The sequence below is a fragment of the Ascaphus truei genome, chromosome 1, assembly GCF_040206685.1.
Source record: "Ascaphus truei isolate aAscTru1 chromosome 1, aAscTru1.hap1, whole genome shotgun sequence".
Classification (NCBI taxonomy): Eukaryota; Metazoa; Chordata; class Amphibia; order Anura; family Ascaphidae; genus Ascaphus; species Ascaphus truei.
Window position 1 is genome coordinate 80915123 of NC_134483.1, and position 22481 is coordinate 80937603.

At 41.6% G+C, this 22481-nt stretch overlaps 1 protein-coding gene across 3 annotated transcripts in view; it reads right to left on the reverse strand.

Annotated features, from left to right (window-relative positions):
* CENPK (centromere protein K) overlaps positions 1 to 22481 on the reverse strand; it is a 56640-nt gene that overhangs the window by 18097 nt on the left and 16062 nt on the right. For all 3 annotated transcript variants that reach the window (XM_075590102.1, XM_075590120.1, XM_075590111.1), the window contains exons 2-5: positions 19866 to 19892; positions 6289 to 6426; positions 5865 to 5921; positions 2330 to 2402 (exon numbers count right to left, since the gene is read on the reverse strand). In XM_075590102.1, coding sequence (XP_075446217.1) covers positions 2330 to 2402; positions 5865 to 5921; positions 6289 to 6426; positions 19866 to 19892 — 295 coding nt within the window. The remainder of the gene's footprint in view (positions 1 to 2329; positions 2403 to 5864; positions 5922 to 6288; positions 6427 to 19865; positions 19893 to 22481) is intronic.

Consider the following 22481-nt stretch of genomic DNA (forward strand, 5'->3'; position numbering starts at 1 on the left):
ATAATAACCAAATGCTTTGGAGTGCTTGTACAATATTAACCTAACCTCTATTATAAAAACGCTATTTGTAAACCGTTCTATATGAAGTGAGATTGTTCATCCAGTGCCATGTTTGACTAACGATGGCAACATAATTTGTTTAAAGAGATACAGCACTAACTCTACACTCCACCGAGACAGCACTAACAAAAGTCGCCAATGACCTACTCACAGTTAAGTCGAAGGGTCACTTCTCCTTACTAATTCTTCTGGATCTCTCTGCTGCCTAGGACACTGTTGATCAGCCCCTTCTCCTGCACACTCACCACTCCATTGGCCTGTGAGATGCAGCCTTCTCCTGGTTCACGTTCTACCTATCCAACCGCTCTTTTAGCATTTCCTTCTCTGGTATCTCCTCCACACTCCCTCTTTTTGTTGGGGTCCCAGGCTCTGTCCTTGGTCCTCTGCTATTCTCCCTCTACACCTCTTCCCTTGGTGAGCTAATGCAAACTTTTTACTTTCAGTATCATCTTAGATGATGATATCCATATTTACCTCTCCTCCCCTGACCTCTCCTACTCTCTCTCGTCCTGTGTCACCAACTGTATCTTCGCAATCGCCTTCTGGATGTTCCAAAACAGAACCAATACCTTTTCCCCCTTCCACAGCCAGCCCACACCCAAACTCTCACTCACTGTCAATAATACCCCAATCTCATCAACACAACAAACCCGCTGCCTAGGGGTCATTCTTGACTTTGCCCTCTTCCCCATTCCTCATAAACACTCCCTAACCAAGTCCTGCCGTCGCCAACTCCGAAATATTGCTAGGATACAACCTTTTCCTACTCACGACGCAACTAAAATTCTAATTTCCTCACTTATCTTGTCCCGCCTTTACTACTGCAACCATCTCATCTGAGATCTGACTCCAAAAGACTGTTCATGGTCCCAAGGTTCAGCAATGTATCCGGCCGCTCCTCCTCTTACCGTGCACCCCAAAACTGGAACAACCTACCTGAGACTCTCTCAGCCGCCACCACTCTAAGTTCTTTCAAAACGAAAGATGTCTCACATTTTAATCTGGTCTGTAACTGTTACATACGCCTATAATATATATTATCTCTAACTGTGCATGCTATGTCTTGTATATAATGTATACCCTGCTCACTTATGTAACTGTATTTGTAACCATGCATTATTTGTCATCTTAACTCTATGCCCAGGACATACTTGAAAACGAGAGGTAACTCTCAATGTATTACTTCCTGGTAAAACATTTTATTAATAAGATAAATCTCCTAGTTGGCATTCCCCTTGTTGCCTGTCCCAGCTCCAATTCCTCAAGAATGCTGCTGCCAGACTCATCTACCTCACTCACCGCTCCACTTCTGCTGCGCCACTATGCAATTGCCTACACTGGCTTCCCATATCCTCTAGAATTACATTTCAAACCCTAGTTCTGACTTGCAAAGCTCTTACACCTCAGCCCTCATCCCCAAATATATCCTTAAACGACCCATACGTACTTCCCATGATATCCACCTCTCCTCCTGCCTTATTACCTCCTCTCACTCCTGCCTATAAGACTTCTCCCATGTTGCCCCCTCTCTCTGGAATACCCGACCATGAACCATCACTCTCTCCCAGCGTTCAGACATTTAAAAACTCCTGTAAAACTCACCTTTTCAAGGAAGCTTAATCTGGCATACCCCTAACATCCACCACTCCGCCTCCTACCCTATTGGGAACAGATGTGCAGCTAGACAAAACTCCACTAACACCCCCAAACCTTAATGGGATCAGCTGTGCAGCTGGACCATGCTGTATCTTGAAGCATATTCCCGTCCCACAACGAGCAGCCACTTTATCTTTTGTTTCAACATTGCCCTTTATTCCTTCTAGACTGTAAGCTCTCACGAGCAGGGCCCTCACTAGCTCTCTGTATCTGTGTGTGCATGTGTGCCCTGATTTGGTATGTCATTCTGTTTATGCAATATACAGAACTCTGTACTTCCATTGTACCGCACTGCGGAATATGCTGGCGCTTTACAAATAAAACGATAATAATAATAAGAAAGCGGTTAAAGGCAAAAAAACAACAACTACCAGATAACTTTAGCAGACCTAGAGAAAATGAAAGCTGACATATAGGTGACATTTTACCTGAGGGAAATTGAATCTTTGAAAGGAAGCCGATTGCATCAATAAGTTGTTCTAAAAAGATTTTTGCTCGCTATCAGGAATTTCCCCTTAATGTATTGTTGTATATATTTATAATCTGTAACCCACTCGCGGACTGTTTTAAGAACTTTCTCATATATTTGTTTCTAAATATCTTACAAACTTACTTTCTGGTGATCTCTTCTGCCACTGATTATATTCCGCTGTCAGGGCTTTTACTTGCATCATCAGCAAATACATCTAAATTGAGATTAAAAAAAGCACACAACGTGAATTTGAGTTTTTGGAGAAATTAAAGCTTCTGCACATAATTATTGGAAAGAATGTGGCATATGTCCAATTTGTATAAGATCGTTGCATTTGGAATGTTGTTGGGGCGCTGACATTCTTAAACTTCACAGGAGAAGACTTTGATGCTCCCAAGTGATGGACATGGAAAGCTTATTTAACCTGACAGTCACACCAAAAAGAAGTGTCAATACCAAGCTGAACCACCTTTTGTGTTTTGAGTTGCCATTACATTGGCTTTGTAGTTTACACATTATACACAATAAAGGCAACAACAAAAAAATGGACATTATGATAACACTGATTGTATGCTGCAATTAAACAAAAACACAAATGACAAATGCTGCTCACAAGTTGTGTGAAAAATAAGTATTGAGTTATGGATTCGTCCACAAATGCCAAGATTGGCATCGGGTGCATACTATGAGCTATAATATGATAAATATATAAAAAATTAGAAGAAAAGATTTTTTTAACACCTATACCTTCTAGCTAGAAGTGCATTCAGTGTAGCACTCCTGGGACAGTTAAAATATAACTTTTATTAAGTCTCATATAAAATAAAGTGTGCATATATTGAAAATAAAGAATACAATATTCAAATACAATGGAGGATGTTGCAGTGATGGAGTGAGGTTGAAATAAATTACCCAATAAGCGCTATCTGGATATATATATATAAATAAGCACTCAGGGACAACAAAAAAAAAACAAATTCTAGAAGGATAAGGTATCTCAATGCTATATAGGATTGTGATATATTTATTATCTATTTATTTATTTATAAAATATTTTACCAGGAAGTAATACATTGAGAGTTACCTCTCGTTTTCAAGTATGTCCTGGGCACAGACTTAAGACAAATAATACATGTTTACAAATAGTTACATAATGAGCAGGGTATACATTATATACAAGACATTGCATGCACAGTTAAAGATAATTTGTATTATGGGCATATGAAACAGTTACAGACCACATTAAAATGTGTGACAGCCTTAGATTTGAAAGAACGTAGGCTGGTGGTGGATGTAAGAGTCTCTGGTAGGATGTTCCAGTTTTGGGGTGCACGGTAAGAGAAGGAGGAGCGGCCGGATACTTTGTTGAGCCTTGGGACCATGAACAGTCTTTTGGAGTCTGATCTCAGGTGATAGGTGCTGCATGTGGTACGGGTGAGGAGCTTGTAGAAATGTGCAATATAACAAAAATGCAGTCACAAACACAGCATACCGATCAAACCAACCTATGATCGCTGAGTGTAAAGTCCACCACTGTAATACTAATGGATACTGAAAATGATAAACCTATGCCTGTGAAAATCACAATGTATGGTAAACAATATCAATTAATATAGGGTGGAGACAGACATACTACAATTAAGGTGGAGGACTAAACACAATCATAGGTTGGTGGTATGTGGATTAATCCTGTGTGTGACTGCAAAGAACATGTGATATAATAACACTATGCAGTCAAATTGTATTCAACCTGTAGCTGAACAAATAAGGCACAAAATGTGATATAATAACACTATGCAGTAAAGTTGTATTCAACCAATAACTGAACAAATAAGGCACATTTAAATGCTGCTGTGAGACAAATAAAGCCTTGTATCTAGCTCAGACCTTGAAAAAACGGATCACTCAGTAGACAAACATAGATATATAAATGCTAATGCATATATCAGACCAACAGCAGATTACCTGCTAAAAGGTCCTTTATGATAGTGTGTCTATAACACAGGTGATCACAATGATTTTGTCAAAAAGGTCTAAGTTACATATGCACACGAAGGTGCCTGATATAAGTGTAAACAAAGCAGCTCCCAGCAGTTAGCAAACACATTCCTCAGTCTGTGCACATGTTGTAAATGCCGATGGCAGTGAATGGCACACCGCCAGTAACTGATACAATGTCAGGGTCAGCAGAGATACAAATTACTCTCCTGTTACACTGCACAGCAACCTCCAGGGCGTCCTACGCGTTTCCCTCCTACACGGAGGTTCGTCAGGGGCGAATGAGTGGCAGTAGAGGAGAGTCTGGTGATTTATAGCGTCTCCGGTTGTCAAGGCAACCAATCACCAATCAGATTGCGCATTGAAATAAGCGCTCCTGATCACATAGTAGAAAGCTCTACCTGCCACTGAGTATGCAAACTCACAATTAAAATATTGGTCTGATATATGCATTAGCATTTATATATCTATGTTTGTCTACTGAGTGATCCGTTTTTTCAAGGTCTGAGCTAGATACAAGGCTTTATTTGTCTCACAGCAGCATTTTAAATGTGCCTTATTTGTTCAGTTATTGGTTGAATACAACTTTACTGCATAGTGTTATTATATCACATTTTGTGCCTTATTTGTTCAGCTACAGGTTGAATACAATTTGACTGCATAGTGTTATTATATCACATGTCTTTTGCAGTCACACTGGATTAATCCACATACCACCAACCTATGATTGTGTTTAGTCCTCCACCTTAATTGCAGTATGTCTGTCTCCACCCTATATTAATTGATATTGTTTACCATACATTGTGATTTTCACAGGCATAGGTTTATCATTTTCAGTATCCATTAGTATTAAAGTGGTGAACTTTACACTTAGCGATCATAGGTTGGTTTGATCGGTATGCTGTGTTTGTGACTGCATTTTTGTTATATTGCACATTTCTATATCACAATCCTATATAGCATTGAGATACCTTATCCTTCTAGAATTTGTTTTTTTGGTTGTCCCCGAGTGCGTATTTATTTATATATATCCAGATAACGCTTATTGGGTAATTTATTTCAACCTCACTCCATCACTGCAACATCCTCCATTGTATTTGAATATTGTATTCTTTATTTTCAATATATGCACTTTATTTTATATGAGACTTAATAAAAGTTATATTTTAACTGTCCCAGGAGTGCTACACTGAATGAGCTTCTAGCTAGAAGGTATAGGTGTTAAAAAACATCTTTTCTTCTCATTTTTGATATATTTATGCTGCAATTAATCAGCATTCGATAACTTATCACAAAAAGTAAACTCGCAGTTCATCAATCCATAAAAAATGATAATAATATACAAAACGAAAAATAAAATTATCCCAACTCCCATTTCGCAACATCAAAAAGTGTTCAGGACCCCAAATCAATACTTAAAACCACCTTTAAGGTACTAGATAATGAGTATGCTAAGTGTTTGAGCTCAGAATGATCAAGAGAAAGGATCAAGGGATAAATGTTGGAGAAAATAAGAAAAGAAAAAAAGACAGGAAGATCGTAATATAGGAATAAATAAGAAATATATGAGGATATTACAATGAAGAAAGGAGCATAGAACGAGTGGTGGGGTGATAATGGGGAGATATGACAGAGCCCTGGGTCCACTTTATGTTACCTTCTAAAGAAGTTCTCTCACCTGCACATCTGACTCAGGCAGGGTTTCTGTTCCTAGGAGCGTTAGCTGGCTCTGGCACTACACATAAAAGCAGATACACATTAATTTATAGAATTCTGTTTAAAAAAAAGAAGATTATGTAACCCAATACTTACAATTCCTACAATCATACAAATAACAAGAGTAATAATAATGACTATTAAATGCATGCTGAAAAACAAGAAGATCAAGCAATAAAAACAAAAGCAAATGGAAAAAGGTTGGAACTTTTGTTTCTATACTCTTACTTAGTAATTAAATAATTTAAAAAGTAGCCAGACTCCAACAAACGTGCAATTCAAAAGGTGTGTTATTCATTTAATCACGACACTATAAGAAGGGCTTTCACTTGAATGCTACTTCTGCTACCACCAAGGCTACAGCAGCAAAAAGTTGGTTAGCTCACCTCTTCCATCTGTCTCCATGTTTCTTCACACTGCTGCAACAGTTCTTCTTTGGCATCCTCAGAGACTTGTGCTGTAGAGCTGATGTTTGGAGGGAGGTCATGTTGGTATGTTGACATATGCTTTGCTAGGTTCTCAGCCTAAAAGAATGCAGCAAATATACAATTGCAACCTATGAAAGTGCTAGTGCCATTATTGTATTATTATATTGTGTTAACCATATATGTAGTGCATTGACATATGAGCATACAGGTGATGTGACATGCAGAATAAAGATGTTTCCTTTACAGCCTTGGAGATGTGGAATGAAGAAGTAGCGTAGAAAATAGTGGATAACAAAAGGCTCCAGGTGTGAGAAAGAGGGTCGTACAAAAAAGGAAACAACCTGAATGTTGGGTGAAGCATGAATTTGAAGTTATCTTCCCTAAACAAAACTAATAATTACATGTTTCATGGGTTAAATGTTTTTCATTTCAGCGACGAGAGACAAGTTAGTATTTAAAAAAAAAAAAACGATTCTATGGCAGTCAAATGTATTGTAGACATAAAACATATCCTTAATCTATTTTGTACTAAGAGCCTTTGATTATTTTGTAACGGTCAATTGACATTTTCTTCCTTTGTTTTTTATATGGAAAGGAATTATGATGCCAACATTAGCCAAACAACTAACAGTGAAGCACAAGTATCCTAAAAATAAATTTACAGGACCCAAATAAGACAAAGATTATTTTAGGGTTGATTGAAACTTTAAGAAAACTATTTACAGTGATAAGTTGTTTAGGAACATTTGTCCCCGATACGTTTCACTGCCTTTTTAAATCCGCCCCAAAACAAGTCTTTTTTTTAGTTTGCCTCATATGAACCAAGGTCTCCCCTGGAGCTGAACAGCAGCACTCAAAGCTTTGTGGGCCACCAATTGCTATATACATTTTCTTACTTCTGCCAAGCCAGTACCCATATTGTTTCTTCCGATAAAAATTATTATAAGCAACTTTCAAACTGACATTTCTCAGGGAACGGGGATCCCCCACTTAGCTTGAAGTGATACAGTTCAGCAACAGCGGGCAGCATGGATTGCTGCTTTAGGCTGCTCTCATAGTACAGGCTACGGCGACAGTGCCATAGCAAGATCATGCAGTCCGTCACGTGTGCCCATAGACACTGTCTCAAACTACAGGCCAATCTCACTTCTCCCAATTCTATCCAAAGTCATGGAAAAATGTGTCCACTCCCAATTAAGCGATTTCTACACCAAGACAAATTTCCCTAGCCAATTCCAATCTGGATTTCGCCCCAAACACTCCACCGTAACTACCCTGCTAAACGTTTGCAATGAAATCCAGTGTGGAATGGAACGGGGACAACTCGCTGGTGCAGTATTCCTAGATTTTGCAAAGGCTTTTGACACAGTTGATCATGCTATCCCTGCTTAACAAACTCCAGAGCTCTGGAATAGGGAAACATGCTTTAAACTGGTTTCAGTCCTACCTATCAGGAAGATCCCAACATGTGTCCATCTCAGGCTCTAACTCCAACCCCCTGGATATCACCTGTGGTGTCCCGCAAGGCTCTGTTCTGGGGCCCCTACTCTTCTCAGTGTTCATTAATGATCTTCCCACAGCTTGTAAGGAAGCCTCAATACACATGTATGCAGATGACACAATCCTATATGCACACAGTCATAGCCTCTCTGACCTTCAACACATACTTCAGTCTGACTTTTTGAGACTCGAAAACTGGATTTCCCAAAACAAACTGTTTTTAAACACTGACAAGACTGTAACAATGGTGTTTGGGACCAAGACTAAATTTGTAAAGCTTCCAGTGATTGAGCTCCTGATTAGAACCAACGCTAACACCACCCTAACCCCTGTCACTAAATAAATAGTGGGCGCGACCGTGACGGCGCTGCAGAGTGATGGAGCGGTGGCGATCGCCGGTAGTCAAAGGATTTTGACTTTTTTGGCGATCGCTGTGTGACGTCAGCGGCATGTGAGCGGTTTAGCCAATGAGGGTGAACCGCTCATGGCCATGCCCCCGGTCGCCCTCTGGTCTCCTGCACCAGAGTGCAGGAATCGCTATTGCGACGGCTGACATCATACGGTCGCGTCGCCGTAGCCCATAGTATAAGCGTAGCCTTACGGGTGAAATATAAGGAAATGGGAACGATGTTGATTTGAGGATATGCAAAGTAATCTATAAATGATATAACTGAGAAGCCATCGTAACATATAACACATGACCATTGAGCTAATGTAAATAGATGTCTTAATAAATACAAAAACACAAGACCTGTGTACTTTGAAAATGTAAGCGTATTATGAACTGAGAGCATATGGAACATTAGCAACGTTTTGACGGATGAGAGTGATCACGGATTTGGTGTACAGTATGTAGTGAATGTTTGTCTTATTGTGCTGAATGTACAGGGTGAGAAAACATAGTGATATATAACACGTTCCCAGAAGAAGGCATCATGGTCTGCGATGTACCTCCTTTTTCTTACTTTGGATACTTACTTGCATGGCATTTTGTTTTTAGTTTTAGAGCATTATCATTCCAAAACTCAACTTTTTGACCCCGTTGTAAGAAAGTTAGCAGAGATTTCATTCCCCGTGAAGGTTAACATACTGTAAGATTCATTTATCTGTCCATGGTAGACCCCCATAGTAACATTATTCACATTGTAACATATGTTCCCTAATCTACACTGGCTTATGACGTTCTGTAAAACAAAGAGCATTCATATTAATCCTCACAGCGCAATGATAAATGTATGTTCTCTCTAGTTCAATAGCAACCTATAACCTACAGGAATATAGTAGTCTGCAGGAGGATTGGAATGTGGAACATGCAGCCATTCAGCCGTCTTTACATTCAACTCATGTTATTGTAGAATTATTTTTAATGGTAAAATCCCACTGGGAGATTTGTAGCATCAATAATGCCTTTTGTAAAATGTGAACGAAAAGTGAACTTGGGTAAGAGAAAGGGAGCAGTTAAAATAGATGTTTGGAAGCAGAAACAAATTATTTTTCCACGCAGAAACAATATGCTCTGTGTTCAGCTAGTGCAGTTGTCCCCAAACGCGGGCACCACGACACCCACCAAGCCTCTGGTGGGTGCCCGCGACCGCAGTGCCGCCAACAGCTGCAGCGTGCTGGAAGTCGGGCCCATCTTCCGCATCCGCGAGCGGGACCAGCGCGGCACTGGAGGTTTCCCCGCAGCGCAAGTGTATTGTGTGTGTGCTTACACGTGCAGTGGTTGGGGGCCGCCACGCTCTCTTGAACACTCAAATGTGTCCTTGGGCGCAAAAAGGATGAGGACCCCTAAGCTAATGCAATCATAGGGAAGAGTATGTAGAATGACAGTTTTCAGAGGCATCAGATAAAGGCAAACTACAATGGCTTGTTTGAGGTGTGATTGATATGCAAGAAAGAATTATATGAATACATCAATGTTAGGTATCGGGGCAATCTGAATAAAACAGTGGGCCTGCGATAAAAAAAAAACCCCCTCTTTGTTTAGACGCAAATATTTTATCTAAAAAGGCAACATATGTATTTGTACGGTTGTAAAATTTGGCGCAAGCTGCACGAATATTCTGAACAAAACAAAAAAACCTACTTACGCCACCTGATGCAGAAAACCATCAGGAAAAGTAATGCAAGCTGCACGTTTCTAAATGCACATGCCTGTGCCAGGGTGCACATGTAACTCCGCTCGCAGCTCCTTCCGCTTGCAACAAAAATCCGTCATCTTGTGGCGGAGCAGCGCAGACATACAGGAAACGCCCACAAAAAGGATTATTACATAGGCGCACTCTGACTTGGGTATTTTTCAGCGCAGCTTGCGACAAATAACCCCATTTGCATTGCTTTATAAATACACCCCGCTGTGATTACTGTGTCCTGTTTGTAAAGTCTGTATCTTATGCTTTGGAAATGCAAGTGCTAATCATGACGATAGAGAGGTATTTTTTTTTCAGTTTTGTTAAATATCTGGGTATTGTTTAAATTTAAGTGACAATCTAGGACAGGGGTGGCCAACTCCAGTCTTCAATGGGCACCAACAGGTCAGGTTTTCAGGATATCCCTGCTTCAGCACAGGTGGCTCAATCAGTGGCTCAGTCAACAACTGAACCACCTGTGCTGAAGCAGGAATATCATGAAAACCTGATCTGCTGGTGCCCAATGAAGAATGGAGTTGGCCACCCCTGATCTAGGATTTCTCTGAAATTACTCTTCAAAAGAAATCCAGCATGCTAGACCAGGTGTATTTAGGTTTTAAAAGATACATTAACATACATACAGAATTTTCAGGCCAGAGTTTCTTTTCTCACTCGGACACGTGATATTTAACCTTTGAAAAAGTGGACCCCACCATTTTTAGTTCAGGCTCCTTTAGAAGCATTACTGAAAGTGGGTTGCCTATGGCTTGATAACTTTATTTGGAGTAACATGGATATTATGCAAAGACATTCCTGTAGATCATCACTTCATGAGCTTAAAGCAGCAAACTCTTCAAAAAAGCAAAAACAATTAATAAGATGCACTAATTTGTCATGTTACGTAGTAGTGAAATAGTAGATGAGGCTGAAAAAAGACATACGCCTATCAAGTTCAACCTATGCTAAATGTAGACGATAGATACTTCTCCTATATTTGTACTTACAGTATTTTGATCCCGAGGGAGGCATTTAGACAAAGAGAAGAAAAAGGATCCCAGATAAATAAGCACTCAATACCCTGTAGCAATAATAATTGTTTAAGAGTTATGAATGACTTAAGACTTGGTGCTTTATTATTGTAACTTAAAACAAATGTGAGCAAAATACAACAAAATCAGGGGCGTAGCTAAAGCCCGGGGGCCCGCGCTCTTGTGGGGCCCGCTCATGGGTCGCTGAAAGGGGGTTGAGCCGGGACATTTGACCCAGCCATCTAGCCGACGGACGACAGAAGTCAGGGCCCCTTCCTCCTCCGGCCCCCATAACAGCTGCTTGCCGGCAGGTCCACTCCTGGCAGTGACAAAACAACATCTAAATGCTGCGTCCATGGTCGGGCACACCGTGTGGAGGCGTGCGCACGCTGACCGATCAAATTGACCAAGGCAGTGATCGCTTCCAAGCGGCGTGCAGGCGCACGTGGATGCGGAAGGGGGCGTGCGTTGAGCAAGAAATCAGTTCAAACTGATTTCTTGGCGCGACAGGCCGGTCACGTGAGGGCGAACCAGCTCCGTGACGTCACTGGCACCCCCCCCAGACACCCCCACGGACGGCACGCATACCATTGCCAGGGAAAGCACCCGCTTTCCCTCAGCCTCCGCATGGCTACACTTACCATGTCTGCAGCCTAAGGCTATAGCCCCAGTGCTCCCTGCTGCACGTGCGCCTGGCGTCCTGGCGGCACGTGCACAACTAAAAGCCGTAATCTGCGGTCTGTACGGAGCGATGGGAGCCGCGGGGGGACATGGCCAAAATGGGGGGGATTGGGGGAGAGTGGGAATGACGGAAGGGGCGCGGCCATCTATCTAGTTAGAAAATTGAATTGTTTATATAAATCTCTTGTTGTTTACATTGATTATTTTACACATTTTTTAAACTTTTTAAATGTATGAATAAATTTAATTACCTTTGGAGACCCGCATATGTTAGATGCGGGACTAATACTGTATGTTTTAAATTTGTATGAATCAATTTGCTTCAATTAAGATTACACCAGTACCCTATTGATTTACCAAATTTGAACCAATGGGACTGCAAGATCGTGTATATAAGTTACATAGAATCAGTCAGCAATCACTCCTGAAGAAACCGAGTGCGGTGAAACGCGTAGAGTGACGCTGGCCTGTGAGATCCACAAGCGACTGGAGCCCCTGCGAGCGGATGACGTCAGTTCCAGTTTCCGGTTTGGGTGAGACGCACCAGTGACACGCACGCTGAGAGACAGGGGAGGTAAAGGAACCACTCTTTCCACTGCTGAGATCCATTTCGCTTGATCTAAACGCTTTTATATTTTTAACACAATGTGAGTGTATTACTTACCCCTTACCTTTTATAAATTGTTATACAGTCTGCACTATGTCCGTTTCTTCTGTACTTACTAAGGTCACTAATCCCCTTGAGAGTACCATCTTCGACGGGCTGCTATTCAAAGATACCTTTATGTGAACAGCACTCACTCTATGTTTGTGAGTATTTTGCACACAGACTCCTGAATATAAATTTTTCAACATTTATCACGTTTATTGCACCATCAGAGTATTTTTTCTGTTTTACATGGTTTGCGCTTCCTGCTGATCTACACCTCTTCACTCTTCATGGGATCGAGAGAAGGATCCCCCACTGGGTTATAGCGGCATCCATGATTTGTTTGTATTGGTATCACATTTTTATTATTAAGTTTATCACAATAAGATTGTGTTCTAGGCAGGTTGTATTCTATATGATATTCCTAGAGCGCCACTACTGATAAGTTTGTCTATTTCACAACTAAAAGCCGTAATCTGCGGTCTGTACGGAGCGATGGGAGCCGCGGGGGGACATGGCCAAAATGGGGGGGAGGGGGGAAGAGTGGGAATGACGGAAGGGGCGCGGCCATTGGCTCCCGGTACACCACGTGACAGCGTCGCCACACGGGAACACAACATTCTTGTCTTCCCTGCTGGCTGCCGCGCCATCGCTCTACGTGAGTGCCCAACAAGGAAATTACTGGGGCCTGCCTGATAGGAGGTATGTATCTGGTGTGCGGCACGCACGCCACCGTTACCACTGGGGACCCGGCCAAGTGGGATCGAGTGCAGTGAGCCGCTGCAGCACTGATCAGGGGAGGGAAGAGAGCAGGCAGCAGAGGCTGGGGGTGGAACTGAGGCTGAGAGCTGCAGAGCTCTGCCCGCCCCTGCTCTCCGTGACATCAGAGGGAGGAGTTATGTGCTGCTGTGGGAAGGTATGCTGTGTGTATGTGTGTGTCACTTTCCTGTGTGTGTCAGTTTGCTGTGTGTGTTTCAGTCTGCAGTGTGTTTCAGTGTGTCATTATGCTGCGTGTTTGTGTGTAAATGTGTCAGTTACAGTTTGCTCTGTCAGATGTCAGAAGGGAATGTTGGGTTTTATCCAAATATTAATAAACTATATAGCAATCTAATCAACTCTCACCCTCTTATAGCACCCACAGAGCACGCAAATAGCATCCTTTCCCCTCCAAATTACTGTAGATAAAACTGTCCATACTCCTATATATAAAGGTGTATAAAGCAGCCCACGAAAGTGCCCTCTCGCTACAGCACACGTTTTAATCAATGCATAATTATATTCATTGTATCCTATAGCTGAATTACTCCTCACGTTATGGCTGCTGGCCCAGGAAGCAATAGAATAAATAAACAAAATCACTGCAACTCCGGACCAAACAGGTTCTGTATTTCCTTCTGAATCTCAGTGCTGAGCAGCTTATAGCACCAAACAGAATACAAAGAATACACCATGAACACACTTTGCAGTCAAAATCTGCTCAACAACCCAAAGTAGTTTAGACCAGGGGTGCGCAAATTGGGGGGCGCCGCTGTTACAGAGGCCCCGCGCTTCCCCGAAAGCATTTAAAATAAATACCAGGGATCACGTGAGGCCTCTGTAACTATTACTTACCTTCTAGCGACGCATCTCCATGGCAACGCGGCGTCAAATAACCGCGGCGGGGTCATGTGACGCCACGTGCCGGAAGGCATTGCAGACAGAAGGGCGCATGTAGGAAACTTTGCTCACCCCTGCCAGGGGTGCACAAAATTTCCTCGTGCCCACCCCTGCCTGCTCTCCTCTGCAGCTCGCGCCCTCCCCCCCCCTCCAGCTTGGCCCCGTGCGTCAAATGACGTGCGGGGTCATGTGATGTCATGTTTCCATGGTAAGGGGCGGAGGGGGAAATGAATGCGAGGAGGGGAGGATTGAGGGAGCTGGATTGAGTGTGGGGGGGGGGGAGGAAGAGTGTGAGAGGAAAAAGGGGGTAGTGAGGGAGGAAAGAAATACATGAGGAGAGTGAGTAGGTGTACAAGAGGGGGGGGGGAGCTCGCCGGGCTGCCAACATGCTTTGGGGGGGAGGGGAGGTGAGGGCGATGGAAACTCCTGAATATATTCACTTATAAAGGGGCCCTGAAAAGAAGAAATGCCAGGGGACCCGTGTATGTCTAGCTACGCCACTGGGCAAAATACAAATATTGAACCGATTCAAAAAAAATAAAATGTTGTCAGGGTCTTATGACCTATTAATATCTAATATATCTGTATATCATGTAGGGGGGTAGTTACCCGACTGAGCGTAGTGAGTTTAGTATAAGATTTGACTTAAAACTGTGCAGCCTATGGGCTTTGCTCTAGAGCCCCTCCTTTCCACATAAGCACTGGTACAGAATTAGACTACAGGCTGTATAGTCTATGTTCTTTGCGCTAGAGCAGGGGTGCGCCAACTTCCTGCACTGCGCCCCCCTGCCTGCTCTCCTCCTGGGTCTCGCCCCCCCCCCTCACCTCTAAGGCCGTATTTATACCAAAAAACGCGTGTGCGCATCTCATGGTGCTCTTACAGATGGTGACGGTCGCGCCGTACTGCAAAGCGGACGGCTGGGGAAGAAACTTCACAAATGTTCTGTGGCGACGGCCGTGTCATGCGAGCGGTTCAGTCAATGAGGGCGAACCGCTCACGGCCACGCCTCCAAGCCTCCTCTGCCCTGTCTCCCCGGTATAATCAAGATGCCGCAGGGCGGCAGCGCAGGGTGACGTCACAGAATAGCGCAGCCGCCCAGCAGCTCTTGGTATAATCTCAGCCTATTTTGGCGTCAAATGACGCTGCGGGATCATGTGACGTCACGTGACCTGTGGTGTCATTTGACGCCACGTCTCCATGGCAGCGGGCATCATTTGACGCCACGTTGCCATGGAGATGGGTGACTGAAGCTGGGTAAGTTTGCAGAGGCCTCACACTTTGAGCGCGGCCTTTGTAAGCACCGTGCCCCACCCAGAAGTCTCCCCCAGTTTGCGCACCCCTGCGCTAGAGAGCTCTGCAATTCTATACTAGCACTGGTGATATTGAACACCATAGGTTAAGTGTTCGGTGCCAATTAAATAAGTGCCTGGATTAAACTGTTATATATACACATATACAAACTACACTTTAAAGTTAGTGTTCATTGGTAGTTTGGTGACAGTATCTCATATATCCTCTATAATGGATATTAGTCGTATAGATCATATAAACATAGCGCTGTTCGGGATTTTTAGCATTAGTCCAAGCAGGACCCAATTGTTTGTTACTCAATTGTTATTCTGCGGTTGTTTCCTTCAGAAACACACGAATCTGTACAGCAATGTGATCACAGACGTGGGAGTGGTAAATCAGTTAGTACAAGATCTTTTAAGTATCAGAATGTAGATAAAGATACTAATGGAACTGTTTTATAAGCCACTGGGTTTGGGTGGTGGTAGTAGGTATGGATACAATCTGACAATGATCCCTAATTGGGACCTCTGCTATGAGCTCAGTTTCCTATATAGGGTTTCTAGTGAGTCCAGGGTGCTTTATCAAGTAGAACCCCCCCAAAGGATCAGGCGTATATAATATTGTTTCTGTGTCCAAAGCTCTAAGTCTTTTTTCTGTCAGACTGGCTGGCTAAAACGTTCTGAGCCTTTTCCTGCTCTGACAATAGACTTGTGAGTGCTCGGAGAGCATGTTAGTGCACTCAGACTTTTTAAATTAGCGGCCCCATGTAGCAACAGACGTAACAGGTTAAAATATGATACTATTTATTTGCCTTGAGAAAGCGCGCACGGGTGCGAAATGTACGTCGGCACGTTAAGTCAGTCAGTACGGATGACAACAACATAGTGGGCGATTTATAAGGAAAGTGGTCAGTGTCACCACAGCCAGGGACTTGCTGCTATGCGTCCATAGTGACGTTCTTTTAAAACCGTCCTATTTTAACTTGTTACGTCTGTTGCTACATGGGGCCGCCAATTAAAAAAGGAGATTACAGTAGTTACCCTAGCTTCTATAAACTTGCATACTGTGTGAGAGATGCATTATCAGGGTCACATCATTGGAAAGGACAGATCACTTGTTGAGAATTTCTCAACACAACACAATTTATGATATTGTGAGATGGACAGCAGAGAGTTTGGAAACTCCTAGCAACGAAGCTGTGAAACCAGCAAAACTCACACTTTGTTCATGCCATAAAAAGCTCACACAGGGGACACGCGGTCTGACAAAAAGGAAACTTGCAAATGATTTGCTTAATTTTAATGCCAGGCTCTAAGAGAGCGTGTTCACAAACAAACAAATCTATACATCCTTAAACTCAATCCCTTTGCTCAGACTTTCAGAAACTAGACCCTCTGGGGGCGGAGATGACTTGGTGGAAAACTGCACCGAATATAAAATACTGTAGATGAAATCCAATAAACCCCTGGGATGATGGTGTTAAGGCTGTATTTAAAAAAATAAAAAACACACTGACATTTAATACCAGAATACCCAAATTATATGATGACATTCTTACCGTGAGAGAATGTTGACATCAATTTGAAGAAACTCTAATTACAGTGTTTCTGGAGGAAGATATCACCGACTGTGCCAGGTTAGGCCCATTCCTTCAATTAGTACCTGACCTACAGGCTCTGGTTAAATCCCTAGTCTTTCCCTGCAATCTTTCCTTCCTAAATTAATCAACCCAAATCAAGCAGGTTTTATACATGGCAGCCACACTTCTGAGAACATTAAGAATGTTATACAAATACTGCAGTTGTTTTTTTTTTTTTAGCAGAATCTTAAGTCATTAGTTCTCTCATCAGATGCTGAAAAAGCACTTGACTGTGGTCAAATGATTGTTTATTCAAGGCGCATTACTCAAAGCTGGTCTGGGCTATGAATTAATCAATTAAGTCTTCACATTACATCATTTTCTCACAGCCAGGGACACAAATAATGGACAACTCTTCTCATCTATTCCTCCCAGCTTGTGGTTCAAGTTAGAAATTACTTCTCACTTTTGTGTATAGCAATTGAGACCAGTTAAAATACACGCCTCAAAATCCAATTTATTGACACAGTTTGGTGTCCATCGTTAGAAGATTGGAAGAACACTATGGAAAGGCATGTACAATGATCCACTGATGACCCACTTCTTCATGTGCGTAGTGTTTTTTGTGAGCTGCACGTCATAATGTAGAAAGATCACATACTGTACATAATTACACCCGTTAATTGACTTGTTAAGACAGAGAATAAGAAACAAGATGCCAAGAGCCAAAGCCATATCTTGGACATGCGTAAAGTTTCTAGATGCAGAATCCGCTGTCCCACCAGCAGCCTTTTATCTTTATAGTTTATCATGAAATTACAAATAAAATTGCAAACATTATTCTATAATATTCCATTGCTTTTTATTTATACATTGAAATACTTAAAAAAAAAAAAATAGACTATGAATTCCATATATTCATAATATTTAAAATAATCCTAATATGACTGTAAGTAGGGTTACTGGTTATGCACTTCTTTAACCCAGGCTGTGCTGAAAAGCTGTGTAATACAGCAGGCATAAGCTTATAGTGGTCTGTGTTAAAATGGATTTGAAGCAAAAGGCGACACTGTGTGTTCATTTGCATGTCATTTCCCAGAATCCCTGGCTGTAGTGGAAGCGCTGTCTGAGACATGTGAATGTGCTCACAAGTGATAGTTTTATGTGCTGTATGCAATATGGTGGAGGGTTTGTCACTTTTTTAATGTGTAGTTGATATAAATTTACAATGTATTGATAAAGAAGGGTGCGAGTTATGGATGGTTGTAATTAGGACATCCATATCATTGAATTTTCAAACTGTAACTGTAAACACACTTGAAATCCGCTAATAACATTCTCTTAACATTATACTAAAGTTTATATTCATGGGTTTATTTGGTTGTAAATGCCACGAAGAGTCTGAGGAGTCAGGATCGCGAGGCCTACCTGTAAGACCGGGACCCAGTACCAGCGAACAAGCGGTGATTCGAGTGCCAGTGATACATCCACCCTAAGGCTTATGTCCTAGTCACTTGTTGCGAGTAGGATTCCAATTTGTCTAATCGGCGGACGAGTCAAGAATTTTTGCTAAAAGCATTTGTTTTTATGTTGTAGCGCTATATATGTGCACAGTTATTGGTATGTACAGGTGTACATTTTTATATGTAGATTGAGATTTTCAATCTTTTTTCCATATGGAATATTAAATGTTAGACCTCTGCCGGTATCCCTGATTTATATCAGTCATTTCTCTACCTTAGGATAATGCACTATGGTGGTGTGTATTGTGCTCGTCTCCTATCTCTTGAGGTGAAAGTTCTTCATTTGACTTCTGACGATCTGGAATAATTCATATTGAAAAGATCTACGTTCCACACAAGAACTTTTGTTTTTCTCCACAGTCCAAGCCCAGAAAGGTCTGTTTTGTTTTTACACTCCAACTGGTTGCAAGACAGCCAGCAGGACGTTTTAGTTAGCTGTTTGGACATTGTTTCACAGGACATTACTTGCATTTGTCACTGACACTGAATTGTTTTTTTTTGTTATTAACACTTCATTGTTTACATTGCGACATCAGCGCTTTTTGATCGCACTAATTTATCACCCACTCTACAACACGCAATGAAACAACCTGCACCAACTTCTTCTAGACCCGGGGTGGCCAACTTTAGTCCTCAAGGGCCACCAACAAGTCAGGTTTTAAGGAGATCCCTGCTTCAGCACAGGTGGCTTAATCAGTGGCTCAGCCGTAGACTGAGCCACCTATGCTGAAGCAGGAATATCCTTAAACCATGACCTGTTGGTGGCCCTTGAGGTGTTGGCCACAACCTGATCTAGACCCTCATTTAACTTGTTTAAATCCCAATTACTTTTCTTTGACTTGCATAAAAATAACTATATATAGAACTGAATCCCTCCATACAGTAAGTATTACTAACTGGGTCAAACTAAATATGATATGTTCCCCTTTTCTCACTGCATTCACTCTATTGAAAGGAGCAAATTGGCAAAAAAACTTTTGGTGAAAGCCAATGCAAGTCTAAATACACATAATTCTCATGGCTGGGAATAATTGTAACAGTCATCAAAAGAATTGTCAGTTTGCAATGCTTAATAAGCATTTTCTCAATTATTCCTGTTGGGCTATAACTCTTGGCTTCAATTAAGAGAAGCATGGTGTCTCTATATCATTATATAAATGTAATTAACATTTGGGGAACATTACTGAACAATCTGTGCTTTACATGTTCTGCGGATCATTTTAGCACACTGATTTAATAAATTAAAGAGGAAAAAAATACTCTGGCATTCCTTTTAAAATGTGCAATTCTTTTTTAAATATCTGTCAATTACAGAAATTCTAGAAGTGTAGAGCTGGATCATGCTTTGCTTGGATTTTAGAGCAGAAATGCATGGATTGACCCTTTTGAAGAAGCCTTTCCGGTTTTATTACAGTACATGTCAGTGCAGTTTGTGCCCAGTACATTATTAGGCACATTGCATGCAATTTTATACATCCGTTTTCAGATGGACTCACCTCTCTCAGAAGTTCATCCTGCTTGTCCTGTAATAAACAAGAGAATGACACATCAGATCAGGTATAATCAACACTTATTAGTCTTGTCACATAAACGCTTCATCACGTGGACGTGTGTGTGTGTGTGACAGGGGTCAACAACACGTTGGACAGCAGTTTGCCTCTCACCTCCAGGCAGAGCACTAAAATGAGTACGTACACATCCTCCCCACAGTTTAATAAACACCAAATTCAGAAGGAAAGGGGGTATAACAAGTCAAAAAATTTGGAGAACCCATTGAAAGATAAAACGGATTAAATTAGAGCTCAAAGACCGTACATATTATCATTTTAGATTTAATATAATAAAAAAAGTTGCAGTGCTTTATACAAAGTTGCAGTAAAATCTCCTCTAGGGGCTCATGGGAAGAAAAGGAGATCCTCTTACATGCAGTGTTTCTTAAGAGATTAATCTGGGGCCTAGATGCTCTGCACGAGAATGCCTCAGGCACCAAAGGGGTTCACATATAACAAAGACCCTACAAACCAAACACAAAAAGCATAATATCCATATATGCAAACGTTAAATATTTAGTCGCCCACATGGCCAACTTTTCATAGGTTGACCATGACTAGTTGGCCTCTTGTATTTCTATGGGGTGATAGCTGGGACAAAATGCGTCATATATAAAGCATTAGAGGACTTTTGGTTAATAACAAATTATTTTGACCATTAACACAACACAATATTAATAAGCAAGTTTTGTAAAAGTTAGGCCTACAATGTTTGTTTCAGACTCCAATCTTTATACCCAATTTCTTTTGATCAGTGCCAGAACACCAGACCTCTAATAGGCCTATAAGGGCCTATAAGGGCGTGTCCTGACACTCATTTGTCACTTCCCTGTAGCTATTGTATTACCCGAGGTCTGGGAGAGGCTAATTATTTAATTCTAAGTTTAATCAGAGTATAAAATAACTCCCTCACAATAATGAATAGATTCATGGTACCAGCATACACAGGAAAATATCCTGTTCGTACACATATACAATGTAAGAGGCTTCTTTAACACCTTGTGGGTGAGATAGACTTTCTACTTGTCATAGAGGGTTTTATTAATTTCTACACTAGAACACCTGCGTAGTCACACAGACTTATACATGATTTCACTAAGGCCGCGCTTTTAGTGCTGGCGATGGCGACGCGACCAAAGACGTCACCCGTCGCCACCAGCGAAAGTTGTAATTGGATGTTCCGTGATTGTCGCCAATGACGTCACCAAAGGGGGCGGGCCGCGGCCTCTGATTGGTTTAGAGACATGCGGCGACGGTCTCTAAAAAAATCAAATAGACCCAGCTACCAAATTTTGCCGCGACGACGCTGTCGCGCTTACTATAAGTTCTGACGACGGAGTCAATTGATTTGTTTTCGAGCTACGTCGCTGTCGCAAGGCACTATAAGCGCAGCCTAAGTGATGTACAGAACATAAATTATCTTTAAATGCTGTTTGCCTGTCATGATAAGTATAAAACTGTCCTTTTGGAAACCCCTTAGGGCCTGGTCTCAGTGAAGATTTATATTTGCCTGTAAAGTCCCCCATAACACGTTCCAATAAAACTGATCAGGAATGGCTCACTCCACCTCTGGTGTGACCTTGAGCAGTAACAGCTTGATTAGTATGTTTCACTGAGAGCATGTCCTGCTTTTCTTTGTGTTCTAAAGTATTCTATTGTTAAACTCTAGTGTCTGCGGTTACCATTGTAAGCTCTGACTGCTTTGGCCTCTGGCGAGACCTCGATTTAACCTCTTGGCTGTCATATATATATAAAAAACAGTTTGATGGTTATATTGTGACAAGCAAAATGTTATGAGTATGGCATCTTTTCAGAGATCGACCCTCCGTGGCTCAAGTGGTGAATGTTCAGCCTGCAGCATCTTAAAGGAGCAATCCATGCAATAGCCTACATGTGTTTTTTTTTTTTTAATAAATCAGGTCTGTAGTATTAGATCATGCTTACTTTTTTTTAAATATTTAACTCAATGCCATTTTTAATGAGTTATAATATACTGAACATCCTTTGATGTCTACAGCAGGTTTTAATCCACCTCCCCAACAGTGCAAGATCTTTGCAACACTTTCCTGTTTGTGATCATTTGTTGCCAATATTCCCAGCAGTTTGAGCTGCAAACTATAATAGATACTGTTACCTTAGTAATATAAGAATACATTGTAGCTGCTGAGTTACACTGACTGAAGGATTGATTGGAACTGAAAAGCAGCCATTTAGTGAACCCTGAGAAGCAGGATCTTTGCTGATCGATCGCAGGAGAATTAATCGATCGGCAGTTTAGGTAATTCGTTTTCAATAAAGGTAATCAAAGGCTGCATATATTAAAACAAAATATATATATATAAACATATATATTTTTTTTAAAGTGTCATGCAGACTGCCTCTTTAAAGCAACAATCCCCCTCCAGAAGCCTATACGAGTGTAACTCACGTTAGTATGCTGCACCCAGAGGATTTCCTGCTCTTTTCTTTTTTGTGCGTTAAAAAGTATTCCTTTCCTAAGCTCTAGTGCCTGCGGTTACCATTGCAACCTCAGACTACACTGGGCTCAGGAAACACCTCGAT